Consider the following 20,988-nt stretch of genomic DNA (forward strand, 5'->3'; position numbering starts at 1 on the left):
TTTATCTCATCCTACTTTCCCTCTGAATCTGGTAGAACTCTCTTAGGCTTTTTCTTCCATATCACTCCTGACACTGTGTCTTATGTTTCCTATTGCAAAATTTGTCTTATTCAGTTTTTCAACCAGTTCTGGTTAAATTTCAGTTTGCTCTTTATCTCTATATTTTGAATCTCTAAGCCAGTTTTCCATACTTTCTAGGATTTGGTTCTGCTTTTCATTTGGAATTAATTCTTACACTTTACCTGAATCTTATACTCTGCATGTTTCATCCTAGCAGAAGATGCCCAAAGAAGCCATTTGGGGTTGAAAGATTTTCCTCATCTGTGACCAAGGAAATAGAGCCAGCCAAACTGCCCACAGCAAACAATAAACAACTGGGTAATACAGGTGTTGGAATTTGTGCCTGTCACGTTTGCCATTACAATTATGAAAACAAGCTGATAACCTAGCCAACTGATCAGTGAAGAAGTAGCACAAACACATGCTCTGTGTTTGTATAAATACAGTGGGCATTGTAGTGACATTGACACTATGTAAGGCACATGTGGCACTTGAGTCTATTGCAACTGAAGAAGTAATCATTTTTTTTAAATTTACTTTAAGTGTCAGCAGACAAATGTGGCTAGTGGCTGCGGTGGTAGACAGTTCAGGTTATGGTAGCTAGATCTTCATTCTGGAATGCACAAGAAAAGGACACTGAAAGTCTACATTTTCTGCTTTTCTAATGAATAAAAATTAGGAATATGTAAAATTCAAATGATGAGTTATCTATTTTAAAACAATGGGAACCATGCTTAGTTACAAAAACCCAGCAGATTTCCTAAGTAATAAATAAGGAATAAATCAGTATAACTATCTTCATAATGACTTAAGTGCCCTTTCAAAAATCTAGTCCAAATAATAAGACCTAACTAACCACCATAAAAATTGCTTTTTGTTTTGTTTCTTTTTCCAATTCTTAAGTTTGAACTTAGGGCATTGCACTTGCTAGAAAAGCACCCTGTCATAATGCTGTCTTAGTCTAAGAGCTTTTTGCTTTTATTATTTTGGGGTCTCTCTCTTTGCCTGGGGTTGATTTGGAGTATGTTTCTCCTGCTGACATTTTGTATGCAGCTGGGACCATGAGCACACTGGAATGATAGTACTCAGCTCTTTACTTTTTGAAAGAGGGCCTCACAAACTTTATTTTTTATTTCATCTAATTTTGTTCTATTACTTTATTTGCCTAGAATGTGATCCTTCCTCTTAGGCTGTGAAGTAGCTTAGAATGGTCCTTATGGTTTCTGTTCCCTCTAAAATAATGCAAAACTAGAAATCAAGGAATAAAGTGGAAAATGTGTGCACCATGCTAATTAATTACAGTATGAACAACCTTAAAATATAAAGAACTTTAAAGAGCTCTAAGTAGACAGAAAAAAATAACAGAAGCATAGGTGAGTGTTCTGACCAAACAAAATATAGACAAAAAAAGAGAAAGAGAAAACTCAAAACTGTTTAACTTCATTAATATAAATATAATGCAAATTAAGTATTGGCAGCACCAGTTTTTGACTTTTCAAGCAGCTACAGTTATTTTAACATTTCAAAATCATAAAATACATGGCGAAGCACAGACTTCTTTTGGAAATGTCACTTGGAATCTTTATATTTGGAGTACAATATGACAAAGAGCTCAAAGCCTTAAACTTTATGTCATTTGAATTTAAGTGCTACTGGTAAGAATATCAAGGAAATAGCCATTGATATGTATATATATACAAAAATGACCTCATGGATGCATATGCCAGAATAATTTGCAACAATAAAAGAACAAAAAAAAGATGAAATCCAACAAGAGGACCATAAATAAATTATAAGTTAATCATGTAATATTACTACAATGACATTGCTAAATAATAGTAAATTTAAGAAGTAAGTAGACACAATGATTTTGTGCTTGTGCATGTGCCAGTCTTGGGGCTTGAATTCCAGGCCTTGTGCCCTTGCTTGGCCTTTTCAGGATGGGGCTCTATCATTTAAGCCACACCTCTACTTCCAGCTTAGTGCTGGTTAATTCTAACTATCTCTAATAATCTAATTATCTCTAGATAGTAGTCTCTTGGATATTATTTTTTTGCCTGAGCTGGCTTTGCACTTAAGTTCTCAGATCTCAACCACTTGAGTGGCTAGTATTACAGACATAGTCACAATTGCCCTGCTAATTATATTACATATGTTTATGTCAGTGTGCACATAAGTGTGAATGCATTATACATGAGTATATATGGCTGACAGTATGTACATGGATGTGTTCACTATCTTCTGGTGGCGTGCTTAGGGAATTTTGATTTACTTCTAATTTGTAAATTTATATCATTTATAAATTTCTTCTTTCTCCTTTCCTCTGTGCTTTTCCTGGAGAAAGTCATGTGAATTCTGAACAGAAGTCTCATTGTCAGGTTAATGGCTCCTAAATCCACAACAAACCCCATGCTCTTGAACATGTGACATCCCACTGGTCAAGAAAGTATCGCCACATGGCCTCTCAAACACAATATATCAACTCCATACACTAATAAAGATTCTCTCTCCTTGCCTGCATGATTTGTCAAATGTGGTCCCACGATCCACCCACCTTCAAAGCCTAAAACCTAAGAGTTATCTATAATGTCCTCTATCTTATCTGACCAGGCTGACTTTGAACCTCAGTCCTCAGATCCCACCCTTGAGTAGCTAGCATTACAGATGTGAGCATCTGGTGTTTTAGACCTGCATTATTTCCCTTTCTGTCTATAAAACAAAGTCTAAATCACTTTCCATATCTTTTTATTGTTTAATCCTAGTACTTCTAGCCACATCTCTTAGCACACCCGGTCTCAGATCTCCTTTCTCAACCCACCTTTCACTCTACTGTAGCCACATCTGCCTCTTTGGGCATTCTGGAATGCACCATGCTTTCCTGATGCTTTCTGTGCCTGGAAATTTTTAATACATTCACTGGTTTTTTCTGTCTCTCTCTGTTTCTCTCTCACTTTCCAGTATTTCCACTCTGTCATTTGCTAGTTCTTCCGAATTTGGGTCAAAGTTCATCCCTTCTTTGATACTTTTTCAGTTTCTTCTGTCATAGGTAAATATACACATAACATTTCATGTTTCATATTTATAGTTAATGCTTTTAAGGCTGTCTCTATTCTAGGACAGATTGCTCAGAATTATATCACAAGGAGATTGAAATTTATATTCCCACACTATTGGTGATAAGAACATTAACTATGAAACTACTGAATTGGCAGATAAAAGTTGTAAATGCTGTAGTTTTTTGCTATTTATATGTCTAATACAGAGAATAAAATAATAAACTCTAGCCCAAGAAATGTTACCGTAAATCTTGTTCTCTTCAAGAAACGAGAGCTGTGATAAATATAATCTTTCAATTTATTTTACCCAGTCCATAGTGCATCTCTACTATATATTGGGCCCCATACTATTGTTGTACAACTATGCTAACTTTATGACCCAAAATATCAACTAAAAACAAACTAAACTAAAACAATGTCAAAAGTGTAAGAGGAAAGAGAATAGTGCATATTCATCTTGCAATTTCAAATGAATCATGTTTAGCATGTCGTAAGTATTTACTTAGGCTTGATAGACTGAAATTCTAGAAAAGGAACAAATGTTGGCTTGAGTAGCCCTTAGGCTATTTATGACAGTCTAGCCATATCAGAGAAGAACCAGGAGGTCAAAGAAGAACTCAGATTTATGGTAGCATAGTTCTTCCACCCACATACATGCTTTAGTTATTAAACATGGACACAAATCATTTTGAAATAGACCCATGGGGGAGAGTACATCAAATTGAAAAATAGTGTGCACAGGAGTTGATGAGTAGCAGGCCTAATCCAGACTGTAAAACACAGCAGAACAAACACGCAGAGACCAAACAAATGTCCAGTCATGCCAACTTAGAACTCGCATTCTGGACACACAGGCGAAACCAAGAAAATCTGAATAGCAAAAGTAAAGTCATTAGAATTCAAAAGAAACATGAGAGGCTACATGACATTTCTCTCCAAAGAAAACTGCTAACTTATTTAGATAAAATCAAATTGTATTCTTACAATTGTTTTGGATAACTATAAGATAATTTCAGTTGTTGACATACCAATTGGCTGTGCAATATGACCACATAGCATTCAATTGCAATAGTCAAAGATATAAAACTTACTTTTGTGCTTCCCATCAAGAAAGTCCAAGGAGAAAGTAAGATAATCTCAAACTGTACAACTATTTGGTATTTGGGCATCCATTCATAATTTTACAAATAAACTAGGTAACAAATAAGTACTTTCTTGATAGTAAATACCTATCAGGAAGCCAATGGCCAAACTCATGCTTGAAGCATCTTCATTTAGTTTAAGCACTAGACAACAAGGCCCCATCCCTTCAGTGTGTGACTACCAGACAATGAGACAAGGCAAGAAACCAAGGGATAGAAAGTTGATCATATATCACTAAAAAGAAGCCAATTAAGAAAGATTTATGTACAAGAATAGCTAACTGAGATATTTCATAATAAGAAGAAACCTTTAGATTTTAAAAGTCACTTCTGGGCTGGGAATGGCAACTCAGTGGTAGAACTCTTGTCCAGTATGTGCAAAGGCCTGGGTTCAAGCCACAAGGGAAACACACACACACACACACACACACACACACACACACACACACACACAGTGAGAGAGAGAATGGGGAGAGATGGAGAAGATTTTCAACACTTACAAAAAGTACTTAGTGAAGAATTTCATGGTGATCCTTGAAGTTACTTAGTTTTAAGATAAAAAAATACAAAGAATGTCTTAATCACACACAAACAAAGAAAGTCTATAAGGATTGGATAGTAATGTAATTGGTTTAACTGAAGTAGAAGATTTGCTGGAAACACTTAGGAATATCTCTTCCAACCCAAGATCAGAGAGAAGAATGGAGCCTCAAGCAAGACTAAAACATGAAGTCACCATGAATCCTGGCTACTCCCCGCAACCTTCCATTTATTTTCTTTTGGGATGACACACCAGGTTATCTCAGCTTCTCTCTGCACATTTTCTTGCACATTCCTTACATTGATGGGATTTCTACAGCTCTGTATACAGTCCTAAATTCTATACTGCTCTGCTTCCAGTTAACAAAACAGTTTATGCATATATAAAAAACATCAATCTGAATAAAGTATAGTATAAGAAAGGGTGGATTCCTTGTGTTGCAAATCCCCTGAACAGCTGAGAGTTTAACTCAATGAATTCCACGATGCTGCAGCATGTTTTGTGTGGGGAGGGGGATCTTACAATGGGAGGGGCAATGGAAAGAGGAATGGTGGGCAAATGCAGTCATAATAACTCAATGCTCATATATAAAAATGGAACAAGGTAACTTGAGGAGATGAGTAGGGTTAGGATAGAAGGGGGGGATAATGAGAAGGGTGGCACTGACCAAGATGCATTGTAGTCATAAATTGACAGTGAATTGAAACTCCTTTGCACAACTACTTAAAGATCATTTTAAAATAAAGAAATTATAAAACAACTACAACTACTCTCTCTCCCTAATTCAAACTGCTATGAAGAAGACTTGCAAAGGCTTCATCTCAACCTCTTGATTGGTACCTCAGTCTAAACAGAGAAAGAGACAACCTCCATGGGTGATCCAAAGAGAGGAAAGAGGTAATGTGATTTGACATGGACTGCAAAAGATATGAGCTATAAAAATGACAATGCATTTAGAACCTTTAGAACTCTAGTAGATAATTTGATTTGGAAAATGATCAGGTCAAATTGTCTTTCCCAAAGAGCATCTAATCCTAGGGAACATGATAAGCTCAAGTATAAAAATATTTCTGAAAAAAGTAGGATAATGTTATGTACAACTCAATAGTCATTGGAGTAATGTCTTCTTGTGAGATATTTTAATAACCATGAAGAAAAATTTTGTAGGAGCTGAGTGCATATGAAAGACACAATTTAACCATTATATTGGAACAATTTGAGCATCATTTAACAATACAACTTTGAAAGACTTCAAAAAGCCAATATATTTCTAATCAAATCTACTAACATGTAGAGAAATCAGTGGGTGGAGGTTGAAGAAAGATTTTAAGTTCATGAACTTACTTTGTGTTTTATTGGCAATAATTATGCTAAATTTATCCAACTCACATTTAATTTTAGTGAAACTGACATTGATTAGCATTCCAAATAAATGGTATTTGGAAATGTGTTGCATTTTTCTTCTCTTTTTATTTTTTGTTTGAATAATCACATCAAGCAACTATTTTAGAGCAAAAGATTCTATGTTTATCTCTTTCAAACAATTGGAAGTAAACACCAAATGATTTAGGGTTCAGTTTTATTAGTAGATTAGAAGATTTATTACATGTTGAGCCTCTCTAATCTGAAAATGAAATATCCAAATGCTACAAAATATGCAACTTCTTGAGCACGTATTTGATGTCAGGGTGGAAAATTCCAACAATTGAAACTTGGCTTCATGCACATGCTAATTAAAATTGTTATATAGAATTGCCTCAGATAATTCTAGAGTATACATTAAATATAAAAAATCTCACGTTTAGGTTTGTTCTGTATCCATAAGGAATCTCACTGTACATGCATATTACATATGCAAAGTTATGTATATATGCAGTATAGACTCACAAACCCCAAACATCTGAAATCTGAAATGCTTCTGGTTTCATGTGGTTGAATAAGAGTTTTTTTTTCCCAAATTCTTCTATATACATTTAAATTATCTGTGAGTATACTAGTGCCTATATCTATCATAATTAAAAATGAGTTGGATTTTTAAAATACTTTGAGTATAGTGTCATTTCTGGTAGATTAAATAATTCATATAATTTGGCTTGTTTTTAGAACAGTGAAAGTTCTCTTAATGTGCATTTTATGAGAGAGATTTCCAAACATTGATAATCATGCAACTAGTTGCTAAAACAAGTTTTTTTCTTAAAACCAAAAAAACTACTAAAATAGTCAAAGAGGATTTTGTTTGTTGGGAAATGGGATAGCATCTGAAACAAAAAAACAGAATGGTTATGATGCAAAGAACATTGAGTAACTCAAATTAAGATAAATTGGACTTCATTGGAAGACCAAAGATTTGGCATATAAATTTATAAACTTAAGTGTAGGCTTAGAACACCCAGGACTAAAAATACTGGGATTTGCTTGAGGCACATTTTTTTTCTTCTAATAAAGGTTATAAGTTAGTACTGAGCCTTGCGCTAGGTAAATCCAAGATTTCAGAAACAAAATCAATGAGAAGGACAGAAACAGATACTCTGCCTCTGCAGTAACTGGTGGATACATGTGTTAAGGGACATGTGTTAAGGGACACAAAGTGGTCCTGAGGCTGGCTGATGGAGTTATATATATAGTTCATGGAAATACGTTCTGAGAAGCAAGTCTCCAGGATGCAACAGAAGGATCTGGTAGGAAATAAGAAGGCCCACTGAGGACTGTCTCATTTGTTCAGAAGTTTACTTCTCTTAAGTTTTGTGTCTGCTCAATTCCACCTCTGTCATTCACATGCCAGTTCCACTTGTCCACTTTCTGCCTTAAGATTTTGCAATGAACTTCACTGCAAAGTATATATCTGTACATCTTGTATGTACTAGATCTTCTGGTATAGAGGAAATTTTGCCTGGTGTTAAGAATTTTGACTTTGCTTCAGACTGGTTCAACACCCTAGCAGTGTAACCTTGATCCTTCTTACATTTTCTATGTCCTCTGTACCTGGAGGATAATAATATAATGCAGGAAGATTTCCCCCACCAGCAAGTGCTTTGATTCCCAGGGAAATAGCCATCACTCATCATTATTGTGACTTGCTCTAGAAATTCTAATCGGTTGCCACAATGCATCTGTCAGGTTGATCAGTCAAGCACAATTCAGACCTGTGAACTAGGAATCATGCTTGTGGAAGATGACAAGGTAAGACACGGGACTGGGGAAAATGGTGACTCTCTAATCAATAGCTAGGCAACTCTCTCTTAGCAATAAGGATTTGGCAATGCCCTAGGCAGAAGAGTGGGAAAATGGCTAGGCATAGAGAATGGCAGTACTGATGATCATATGGAGATGGGATGCGCTCTTAAAAGCCCAGAGCCTGCAGACTCCCTCTGGCTCCTTTCCAGAGGGGCTGCAGGGTTTATTTCCTTGATCATATTTTAGGAAAAGAAGTGGAGGGACTTAAACCTGACTGACATTTCCCCCAACATTTTCTACTACTCCCAGAAGAAAATGGTCTTAATAGTGAATCTGTAAAAGTTCTCCTACCATTTCAAAAGTCCAGCATACAAAAAGTTAGGTGTTAAGTATTCTATATCTATATGCTCTCTATCTCAATAATTTTATTATGCAATAGGGTATTTCCTTATACTATTTCTCCTACATTTTTTTTTCCTGTCCTGGGGCTTGAACTCACAGCCTGAGCACTGTCCCTGGCTTCTTTTTCTCAAGGCCAGCACTCTACCACTTGAGCCACAGGGCCACTTCTGGCCTTTTCTATATCTGTGGTGCTGAGGAATTGAACCCAGGGCTTCATGTATACGAGGCAAGCACTCTACCACTAGGCCATATTCCCAGCACTATTTCTCCTACATTTTTAGAAAATACCAACTAAATACCTGATATGAAATAACACTGCTGGGACCTCAGCCACTGGGAGTTGAACCTACAACCTTACACATGCTAGGTAAATATCTACCACTTGAGCCATGTCCCTAGTCCTTTAGCTTTTATTTATTTTTTTTTGTTTGTTTGTTTTTAAGATAGGGTCTTCATCTAGGCACAGGCTAGCCTGTGCCTAGGCTAGCCTTTAACTCTCAATCCTCCTGCCTCCACCTTCCAAACAGCTGGGATAACCCACCAAACCCAGACCCATGACTTCTTACTGGTGAAGTGTTCTTGCTTAGTGGATCACACAGTAACTCAAGTAGAAACTTTTTTCAACGGTTCTCCTTCACCCTGGGGAAGTCCTACATCCTTTCTTCACACAAGCTTAAGCTCCTCGTAGGCTCTTTCTATCAGAAACCAAGGCCCATTTTCCAGACTTTGCAGGCCAGAAGCCCTAGCTCTGCTTGAGCGCTTTCTTGGATATCTAGAGAAGGCTCTGCCCACTTTCAGAGGATGAGGAAATGACACAGAATTAATAGTCTCCAGGGAACAACCCTCCACAGTGCCTATCATAAGGTGGTCTATAAAATCCTGAGATCCCTTGCCTTTTGGGGTGATGCTTGTAGGATTGCAATTCTACATAGGCTCTCAGAGCTCCCTAGTGAAATTAAAGACCAACTACCTTTCATCTTGTAATGAGCTCTCTTCCTTCTCTTGTCTCACTTCCTTACTCTCCTATCAACACTTACGTGGTTCATCTCTCAGCTGATCTTGTTTTTTGCACTCAGACATTCTTCCCAGGTTAAACTTCCAGTAAAAGTTAAGTGGAGATATTGGTCATTGTTTCTACAATGCTTCTTTGTCCAGTAAGTAGGCACAGGAGGAAATCAAGTCTGCTCAAGTAAATGTCCAACCAGTAGTAAAATCCAATTTCTCCTCTCCATCCAGATGGTGGAAGAGGAAAGCAAAACATGAGGTAGTATAAACATTTTTCCTTCTTAAGATGCCATGCCTGTTCTGTTTCTCTCTTGCTTCTAAGTTCTCTGCTTATAGGAACTACAGAAAGATGCTGGACAGGGGGAAAGGTGGTGACTGATTTTTCAGGGCCAGGTCTGCACAGTATCCATGAGCTCAGGGGATGTATCCTTCCCAATCATTGGTGGTTCTCCCTAAATTGTGGGATGGTTCTTGCTCTTTTATGAGAGTTGTAGGCCCTAGAGCCAAATCTGATCCAACAGAGAAAATTGCACATAACACCCATTACAGATGCTTACTTAGCAATAGAGTTTTTTTTGTTAATTAGATTTGGCTATGTACAAATAGGCTAAACTTTAGTATCCATATTAACAAAAAATTCCAGCAGTAAATTCCTGACATCATCACTTTTGGAGCAACATTTAAAAGCTACACATGTATATTTGGGAGGAAAATATGACTACAAAGAGAAACATCTTGGCTAAGAAACAATACTGAGAAAAACACAAAGAAGTGAAATTTGCTTAATTTCTTTCACAGTTCATTTCAGAGTCATCTGGAAAGATAGAGCCTATAAAACAAGACTCAAATTGATAACGCCTTATGGTGAAGCTATGGCTACATTGATGTTGATCAAAATGAATGAGCCAAGTTGGAAGAGATACCCATAGCAAAACACACCATCAAACAACACTTGTGTCTGTGGCTGGTCCTTTTCCAGTGATGAGGAGAAAGAAGACTGATTTTTAACTGCACAACACCAAAGTCACAGTGAGAAATGAAGCTTGGGAGTTAGGAATGAAGAATTAACTGTAGAAAATGGACCCTTTGAGGCAATGACTTTATTTACATGGAATGACACGGGATGTTGGAAGATGTCTTTTCCCCTTAGAAGTGTTCTCTGATGTGTATTATCAGTGAGAATAACAGAGACTGACAGCAATGGATCACTGCCCCTGTCCATGTGTGACAAACCCAGGAGGGCCAACATCTCCTGGCCTCTCAGCCAGAGGGTGGAGCCAGTTACTTCCACCATCTGCAGCCCCAACACGAGCTCAGTTTTACATCGTGGCCATTAATTCCTCTCCTCAGAGAGCTCAACAAGCAATGGGACATCCACTGTCACTTGTTTGAAGATTTTACTGAGTCTGAATTCTGAAGAGATAGTACAAACCAGGAGGAAGGAGAGAGAAGCCAGAGGGAGCAACAGAGTCTATAGAGAAGTGCCTGCCCTTCAATCCAGTTCAGTCTTCCATCCCTCCGAGACTCAATGCTATAGCACTTGGCATTTGACAGAAAGAGATTGCAATTGTCTCATTTCAATATCCCGATGAAATGCAAAAGCATCATTTATGTTAGAAAGCAGAGTTGGGTGGTGGAAGAGAATGCCAAGTCTTTAGGAGTAGTTAAGATAAAAGCGGAGACATAAAAAGAGTGTTTGTACTTGAGACTATTCATTCTGGAATATGTTTTTGGGTGTCCCAAAGGTATTTTTACTTTTCATTCATCTTTTCCCAGATAAGACAGTAATATTTCACTTTCTATTAAGTTATGCATGCTCACTACATTTCCAAATGCAGAAGTGGATATTCTTAAATTGGTAAGTATCCTACCTGCAGATGGCTATGGTTAATATTTTGACAAATGTCTGACTGGTTATTTCTTCTATATGCCTACATTTTATTGAATTGGGCTTGTGCAATATAGACTTTATATATGCACAGTTTTACTTCATTTAATATGGTATTGGCCAATTCACTATAGCATTAGGTTGTTTTGTTTTTGTTTTTGTTTTTGCCAGTCCTGAGGCTAGAACTCAGGGTCTGGGCACTGTCCCTGAGCTTCTATTTTTGCTCAAGGCTAGCACTCTACCACTTGAGCCACAGAATCACTTTAAGCCTTTTCTGTTTATGTGGTACTGAGGAATCAAACCCAGGGCTTCCTGCATGGTAGGCAAGTACTCTACCACTAAGCCGTATTCCCAGCCCTATGCTATTCATTTTAAAATAAGATTGCATTGATTATAATAGATGTCAGCAGGGATGTGTTCTGACTTCCTGGTTCTACCTTCTGTGTGGATTATCATCAAAGTTACCCTTATGCAGACCCTTAACCTACCCCCTCCAATTCTTATTCTTCCTCTGGGAAGAAGGGGCTTCCTCAGCTGTCTCCCTCTGTCCTTTGTCCAGAATGAGTTTACATTATACAAAGGTGGCTGCCTCTGTGGCTATGCCCAGTACTGCCTGTTTTTAGGGAGGCATAATGGCCTATTTTAGAAATGGAGCATTAGGAAGCTGTTCACCTGAGCCACGTTCTCCATCACCAGGAGAAAGGGGCATGCTTGATTCCCATATGATCATTCAGATGTATTATATGAATTATAGGATGGGGAGAAAAGAGTAATTTCTTGGACTTTCCCAAGCCACTCCCATATTGTTTCCAATTTTTTCCTATTCCAGCTAATACTGAAATGCGCATCCTTTTACAGGGATTTTTTGTTTATGTCTTGGCTTCTCCTCTTATGAGAAATTCTTTGGTAAACAATTAATTTTAAGATTTATGCTACATATTGCATACTACAAGTTTCCATGTTACTCTGAAAACATCCAGCTAATATTCCAAATAAGGAATGATTCAAATTATGCTTCAAATTAGGAATGTTTCATGTTTAGAGAAAAGATTTTGTTAAAGGGGAAGTTCTTAAAGACAAGTGATACAGGAAACAACTTGGTGAAAGGCTGGCCATGCTGAGTGATAGGATACTCCCTCTGATAAATGTGAGGAGGTAAAGGAAAATGCAGATGCCCAAAGGTTTATAGATGCCACCAGTGAACATTTAAGTTCATAGCTGATAAAATTAGAATTGCATACATTTACCACAAACACACACGCATGACTTAAAAATACCAACCTTCAAGTAGAAAAATCATTTTGTACTAGCAGGTAGTATATCCTATATCCAAGTGCCACAGGATGGACAATGAAAAATTGAGGCTATTAGGAGTGTGGAGCAGGGATTGAAAAAATAATGCATGAAAAAAATTTTTAAGTAAAACAAAAAAAAAGAGAAAATAATGCATGAATCTGGGGGCTGGGGGCTCAGGCCTATAATCCTCGCTGAGACCTGAGGATCATGGTTCAATGCTAGCCTGGGCAGAAAAGTACAGGAGCCTCTTAAGTCCAATTAATCAGCAAAAAGTCAGAAGTAGAGGTATGGATCAAGTAACAGAATACCAGTTTTGTGCAAAAAGCTTGAGGCATTGAGTTCAAGACCCAATACCTCCATAATAATAGAATGGAAGTAAAGAGAGACTGAACTTGTGTACTCAAAACATACTTCATGCACTCTGTCAGTAGCTTGCAACTGAAAAAAAATTAATTAAATGGCATTGTTATATCCACTTAGGGTAAATGACTTAATCATGGAGTGAATCCTACTAAGAACCTTCCTTAAAACCATTCTTTCTATTCTTCTTGTTAGAAGTTAATGCTTTGCTAATTTTAGGGTTTTTAGGTTGTTTTTTTTGTTGTTGTTGTTTTTTTTTTTTTTTTTTTTTTTTTTGCCAGTACTGGTGCTTGCACTCAAGGCCTGAGCACTGTCCCTGGCTTCTTTTTGCTCAAGGCTAGCACTCTACCACTTGAGCCACAGCATCACTTCTGGCTTTTTCTATTTATGTGGTGCTGAGGAATCAAACCCAGGGCTTCATGTATGCAAGAAAAGCACACTACCACTAGGCCATATTCCCAGCCCCTTTCCTGAATTTTAAATTGCACTTGTTCACACGAATCAAGGTAGCTATCATCATATCCAAACATAGTAATTAGTAGCTGTCCCCAAGTTTATAACTTTCCCATTTAGTGTAACTGTAAAATAACTATTTGTATGTAAAAGAAACATTTATGATCTAAACCTGAAATTTTTTTTTCTTTATTTGCAGTCATGGGGTTTGAACTCAGGGCCTAGGCACTGTCTCCAAGCTCTTTCACTCCAGACTACTGCTCTACCACTTGAACCACAGCTCCACTTTCCTGAAAAATCTTTACTGCTCAATTCTATCTACATAAATAAACTGCTGGTGTCTTGACTGACACTCTGAGAAAGGCAGGTTACAAGGAAGGTGAGTCCATGTTTCACCTTTTCAGGAAGACTCAGAAGACATTATGTACTATGAAGGCTCTGCAGGCTCATTCCCTACTGCTGCCATTCATTCCACTCTAGCAACATTCGCATGCAGTTCATGGGCCATTACTGTCATGAGTTTTTCAACTTGCAGTTGACCTCCAAGTCAGAACAGGTTGCTAGCTATTAGTAGACTCTTCCAGAAATGCATTCTTCATATAACCTGGGAAGCTTTAGTGAACAGTCTTAAAGCATCAATGGGAAAGGAATACTTATAATCTCTTTTCATATACAGGTCTCTTAAACTAAAAGATTGCTCTAGAAAAATCCAAGGGGCCTGGTTGGGGAACCATGTTTTTCTCGATGTTCACTCATCTTTACTAAATTGATAATAAAATATGCACAGCATTTTGCAGATGCTATTTGCCAATTCACTTTCAGTATATGTTTTTCTGTGTGAGCGAGTTCCACATTATAGCAAATACCACATTACATAGATACTCTCTGCTTCTGGTAAACCTGCGAAAGAAGTTTCCACTGCCAATATTTAAACCGGTTGTTTGGAAACTGTAACAGTCTTTATTAAAAGAGATATAATCTAGCACAAAGACTAAGTTAGGTGATTCTCAAATCTTCTATCTTATTCCTGGATGAGTGAGAGCCATCTGAGAAAGAATTTCCAGTCATTTCCCCGGTGGACACACTCTTCCTGCCACACTGATATGATGAAGATGGTTCATGAACTCCATTCAGCATTTATCCTCTCACAGTTGAGCAATAAAGGTTCAGAAAATAAAGGAAGACATATTGCCACATACTCTCCTTAGATGGGGTGTGACTCTCTGCCTTCTCTTGCTTGGGATCTAGAATGGGTTCTCAACAGTAGAAACTCTCAAAGCCATTTTAGACAATTGTATGACCTGAAAATCACAGAGCTGAATTAGAAGAAGAGATCTGGATCACTGGTGACATTGTTGATCTGCTATATTAGCATTGAATTTTCTACTCAAGATCAAATTTGAGAGAACAATAAATGTGTACCATGTTTAGGCCAATGGTGCTTCAGAGTTTTCTACTACATTCAGAAAAAGGAAGTTCAGAAGACAAAGTAGTAATAGCTCTCTCTCTCTCACACACACCTACTTTCACACACACACACACACACACACACATATGGACCAACTGATGCCTCAAGGATGAATATGGCCTTAAAGCCATAGTTAGGTCCTTGAATGTACACTAACTATTTCAGTCTTGCAAAAGTAACTCCTTAGGAAAGTAAAGGATTTTAGCTTTTGACGTTATTCTACCATGGAAAGAATAAACTATGTATGGGCAGAGATGGAAGTCAGGGGCAAGTCAGAAGGCTGAGTTGACTTTCTCTGCTGCTCACTTCAACTTTAAGTGCTTGGTTGCCTCTCCTATTCTGCTTCCTTTTCTGTAAAGCAAGAAAGAATCATAATATGAATAAGTTGTAAATTACAAAGCACTTTGCAGATTGGAAGTGTATTCAAGAAGGAATACTCTACTCATGGTCAGTGTCATTGCCATGATTAGGTAATGAGTGAAAAACTTTCCTACACTTTAACCAGGTAGGGTTCTGGTAGCTGGGGACAAGAACATCAGTCAGTGTGTTTCAACCAAACATAATACAATACTGGAAGCCAAATAATAAGCATCTTTGAGAGTAGCAGTTGGTACACAATCTTAGTATATATCATGACATCCTATATGCAAAGAGTAACAAAGCTAGTAAACTAGATGAAGAAAAGCAGAATTCAGTGTTTGAGAACTACTTGCTCACACTCCTGATTTTCGTACTATTTGTTGCCTAGGAACTGTAAATGAGATCAGTATCTATTTCTTTATGTTGGGGATTCATTTGTGCATTCATTCATTCCATTCTACTTACACTTCTAATGTCTTGATGGGATTATGTAAGAGGTTACTACATAGGAGAATTGTTTAAGTGGAATGATGTAAACTCTAGGAAAGTGGGAGAAACACATTGAAATGGGTTTAGGGAAGAGTAAGAGAGAGTGGTGGAGGGGTATTTGATGGGGGTATGTTATACACATGTATGGAAATGTCACAAAGAACCCTTTAAATAGCACAATCCTTGTTGTGCAAATATTGTATGCTAATGTTTTTTTAAAGAGCTTAAGAAGCACAAAAGAAAATGTTGAGGGTATATTTAAGAATATATCTTTTCATCCCCAAGAAAAGGCTTAGCCTCTGCAATAGAGACTGATTCTTGACACAAAAACCATGCTTTATGATGAGAACAGCTGAGAATGCTGCCAACTGTGGGACTTTACCTTCCCACACCAGCAGAGAACAGCCTTTCCTTATCCCTTCAGCTCCAGGGCCAGCAGAACCCACTGCAAAATGACAAAGGCTATTAGGGCATAATAGTCCTAATTTTCTTCATTGAAATTTTAATGCAATGGCATACCATATACTTGCAGATTTTCTTAGGAAATGTATGAATAGGTTCTTTCTTCTCATAAGGCTGAGAGATAATATTACTGTCTAGATAAAAGGGTGACTATGCCTGTATGGCCATGGAATGGACGATGCCTTTTCTTTGCAGCTACATGATTCTTGCCTATCTATTCTCAACCCTGGCTATTTAAAAGTTGGATTTTGGACAAGATAACACATTTCTCACTGAAGGGCACATTTCTGTAAATCTGAAATAATAAGGAAAACAATTCCCGCTCTAATTTTATTCTATTGGGTGTGAGATGTCTAGAATATAGAGAGCTTGACATTGTTAGTAGGACCAATAAAAATATGTAATTTAGGAGAAGCTACAAGGTAGGAAGGAAAGGCGAGGGGAAAAAGTTGTTGGAAACAATTATTCTCTAGAAAGAAACCTCTGAAGAGCCTTTCATTCATTCATTGTGTAGAAGATTCTCATGTAATTAAATTCAAAGTACTAAATCTTTTCCCCACATTATTGATTGTCAAATGGTCAATAATTTCAACAAAATGTATTGCTCTGAGGAGGAAGGGTGTGATCAAAGTACATAGAATGCAAGTATGAAAATGTCATATTAAAACATATAACTTTATGCAATTAGAAAAAAAAACAAAAGAATGAAGAAAAGATGAATCAAAGAGACTAAGAATAGAGTACTAGACATGATTGACACTGGCCTGTAGTAGTAGTAGTAGTAGTAGTAATATGGAAACCAGGAGACCAAATACCACTTGGACATTTACTAAATGATGAAAGGGGCATTCGATACAACTGGAAAAGGATAAACAGCTGCCAATCATCTGGCCCTAGGATTAGTGACTCATCAATTACTATCTAAAACAAAAAAAAGTCAGACATCTTTGTCATACTAGATGTCAAAAAAGAAAACCCAAATAAAGCACAATTTAAAATTCTGAACTATATTTCTAGTTGGGGAAATGAGAAAGGATCTCAAGGGATGGAAGAAAACATTGGGTCTTAGTAACAGAGTTTGATAGATGTGAGCATATAAAATTTTAAATCTTTCACTTAAGAATGACAGGCATCAACTAAAGTAAAATACAGTGAGTTAGGAAAAGAAAACATTTGCTGTATACACCAAAAAGAGTTCCTGGTCTCACTATATCAATCATGAGCTTTGATTCATGATCACTAGTAGCAAACAAATATGGCGGTAATGGAAAAGGGGTGAAATGTAGAAGCAGGAAATTAGCAAGAGACAAAATATAACTGTCTAGAAAATGTTGATCCTCAAAAATATTCACACATCAATTCATCAAGAGTACTAAGAATAATTGCATACTATAGGGCTGAGCATGTAGCAAACCTGCTGCTTTGATAAAATGTCAATTGTTGCAATTCCCTCAGGGAAGAGTGGGCCATTCTCTGTCAAGAAGTTCAATACAGGGTGGGCTGAGAGCACCATTCAGTGGTAGAGTATTTGTCTAGTAGGTATGAGGCCCTGACTTCAAACCCTAGTACTGCTCTCCCTCACCAAAATAACTTTAAAAGTTTCATATATTTTAATCCAAAATGCAGAAAATCTTCCTAAAGAATGAATTACAATGGTCTACAACTATTTGTGGTCTCTGCAAGTTAGTTAAGGGGGAAAAAACCCAATTATCTCACAATAAATGATTGGTAAAATAAATTATGACATTCATGCAGTGAGGCAATATGCAGCCTAATAACATTTCGATCATGATATAACAAATGAAGGAATCTGGCTACCAAACCACTAGATAGCAACTTGGTTGAATTATGTATGGAGCGTCCATGCTGGACAAATGCTCAACCCAATATAAACAATGGCATTGTAAGGGTGAGGGAGTTAGTGTGGTTTTTCTTTTCCTCTTTTTTTTTTGTTTCATTAGTATTATAAATGATGAGTTGCTATTTTGTGTCATCAACTGACTATGTGTTACTTAGTAATAAAATAAGCCATACAAAAAGTAGCCAGCCAGGTATGGTGACTCACACCTATAATCCCAGTGATTTGGGAAGTAGAGATGAGAAAGACAGAGGCCAGGCCAGCAAAGGGCCTCCATGCTTGATACTCCATTATTGATACTCCATTTCAACAAACAAGCCAGACATGCTGGTGTACATATGTAGTCCCAGCTGGGCAAGGAGGTATAGGTAGAAGCATTATCATCCAGGCCAATCCCTGAAACCTTACATGAAAAAACAACTGAAACAAGCAACAGAGGCTGGGTACGGTTCAGGCAGTACCACACACACACACACACACACACACACACACACACACACACACACACACACACACACACACACAAACACAGAAAGAGAAAGGGAGAAAGGGAGACAGAGAGACAGAGACAGACACAGGCACGGACACACACACACACCGAGACAGACACAGAGACCAGGCATACATACAGGGAGAGACAGAGACGGAGACAGGCAGGATGAAAGGGAGGGGAGAGAAATTTGTAAAATTGTCCAGCATCCAAAACTGCCCTCTTCCAGATGCTAAATTATTACTCCTAAAAGACTCAGAGAGCACAAGTACAGATGTGCACTTCCTGTTGAAAGCATAAAGCACCATTAATGAATAATAATAAAATAGTAACAATAAAATAACAATAGGTTAGGGGCGCATTCTGTTCACTCCACGCCCCACCTGTGCGCACGTTTTGGCAGCCGTACGCCCTGGGCATCTTATGGATCGCTTATGCCAACCAGTCTACCTGTGCATAGTGCGAGAGGCCCCTTCTTAACACATTGCATCCAGAGCAACCACTGAGGCACCCTGCCGTCCAAGAGATTCAAACCCCTTACCCCCAACCCCCACCCCTGGGACCCCCCACTAAAATCGGGGGTGGAGGGGGGCACTGCGGACTTAGATTTCGTGCCAGGCGTTAGAGAGTGGCCTGGGGCTCTCCGCAGTTTGCCCGGGCGGGGAAGGAAGGGCGCGCGGGGTCCCCGAGGGGTGCCGGTGTGCGGGCGCCTTACCGCGGCTTGCTGGAAGGCGCCCTTGGTATAGGTGCCGCCGCCGCGGTAGGGGATGGCGGGGAGCTCGCGGCTGAGCAGCGCGCACTTGTGCTGGTGGGGGCGGCGGGCGGAGATGTAATCCACGCGCGCCACCACGTTGTTCTTGGAGGCGAAGGTCACGACGGCCACGCGCGTGGCGGTGGGCACCACGGGGAAGTCGGACAGCAGCTTGCGCACGAACTTGAGCTCGTTGAGGAAGTTGACGCGGCCCACGCTGGACGACTCGTCCACCAGGAAGACGAGCTCCAGGCGCCCGCTGCGCTCCCGCAGGCGCCGCACGCGGCTCCGGAACGCCTGGCCCAGGCGCTCCACTTTGCTCTCGGCCGGCTCCTCTTCGCCGGGCGCGGAGGGCGCGGGGGGCCTCGCCGGCCACCGACCCGGGGATCCGGGCACTGCTGCCTCCGGGAAGAAGCGGAAGCTGAAATTACGCGACGGGGACAGCTGCTGAAAGGTCGTCCAGCCCGAAACCAGGGCCAGACCCCAGCAACAAAAGGCCAGGCGCGGCCCCCACATCGCGCCGGGGACCCTGGCCGGGGATCGGAGCCGGGTGGTCGGGATCGCACCGGGGCGCGCGTAAAACGGGGCCGCCGGGCAGTGGCCCGGAGTCTCGGCGCCCTTTTCAGTCTGACTCGGGGGACACAATCCAGACTCGTCCGGCTGCTCAGGGACTCGGGAGGGATTGGCGCACGATCGACCCCCCTTGTTCCTCTCGCTCTTTTTCCCCCCTCTTCTCTCTCCTCCTCCTTTCTCCCTGACGCTTACAAAATGTTTGAAGGGAAAGGAGCCCTCAAGAAGATTCTCCTGCCTCGTCCCTCCTTCTCTCCCGCCCTCCCTCCTCTCTCTGTCTCTCCCTCTCCACTGTCCTCGCCCCTTTCCCTATCTCTGCCTCTATCTCTCTCCTCCTCCCCCCTGCTCCTTCTCTCAAGATCCAGCCAAAGACTAGGAGATTCCTTGACTCCAGAACCCCGCGTCTGTCAGCCATCAACAGTCGCTCAGCAAGCGCACCAGCGCCGGGCCCTGATTGATCCCATGTGTCTGGCACAAGTTGCAGAGGAATTCACTGGAGATGGATCCAGATACCAAGAGTGCCACAGTAATTGGAAACACTTTGTAAAAGAAAACACACACACACACACACACACACACACACACACTCACTGGAGGCGGGGGTGGTGGTGAAAGAATCCTTTGAAAACTGGTTAGTCACCTTGTGTGATTCCTTCAGTGGCCTACAGACCCCACCAAGTAGATATTAACGGATGTTTCCTGGCTGGGATTTCTGCACGAAAGTGTGAGTGTGCATGCAGACCCCAGACTTCCCTATGGATTCCAGACCCCTATGCCTTCCAGAGGGAGGATTTACCAAGTTGGGTCATTCATTCATCGATCTATTCATCTGTTTGGTCTTTCTTTCCCCCCTGGAACAAAGTTTTGACTCCTCAATATGAGGTGAATTTACCAGTTAGGCTAGGCATCAAGAAGATGAAGAAGAACAAAAAAGCCAGTCATGAGGGCTGGGAATATGGCGTAGTGGTGAAGTGCTCGCCTCCTACACATGAAGCCCTGGATTCGATTCCTCAGCACTACATATATAGAAAAAGCTGGAAATGGCTCTGTGGCTCAGTTGGTAGAGTGCTAGCCTTGAGCAAAAAGAAGCCAGGGACAGTGCTCAAGCCCTGTTTTCAAGCCGCAGGACTGACAAAAAATCAAAACAAAAACCAAACATGGGT

The 20,988-nt window shown here is 39.7% G+C and overlaps 1 protein-coding gene across 1 annotated transcript in view; it reads right to left on the reverse strand.

Moving 5' to 3' along the window:
- Svep1 (sushi, von Willebrand factor type A, EGF and pentraxin domain containing 1) overlaps window positions 1–20,037 on the reverse strand; it is a 148,364-nt gene extending 128,327 nt beyond the window's left edge. Inside the window, exon 1 of the mRNA XM_048338880.1 lies at window positions 19,220–20,037. Coding sequence (XP_048194837.1) covers window positions 19,220–19,771 — 552 coding nt within the window. The 5' untranslated portion in view covers window positions 19,772–20,037. The remainder of the gene's footprint in view (window positions 1–19,219) is intronic.
- Between the last annotated feature and the right edge of the window lie 951 nt (window positions 20,038–20,988).

This window comes from Perognathus longimembris, chromosome 1 (genome assembly GCF_023159225.1).
Source record: "Perognathus longimembris pacificus isolate PPM17 chromosome 1, ASM2315922v1, whole genome shotgun sequence".
Lineage (NCBI taxonomy): Eukaryota > Metazoa > Chordata > Mammalia > Rodentia > Heteromyidae > Perognathus > Perognathus longimembris.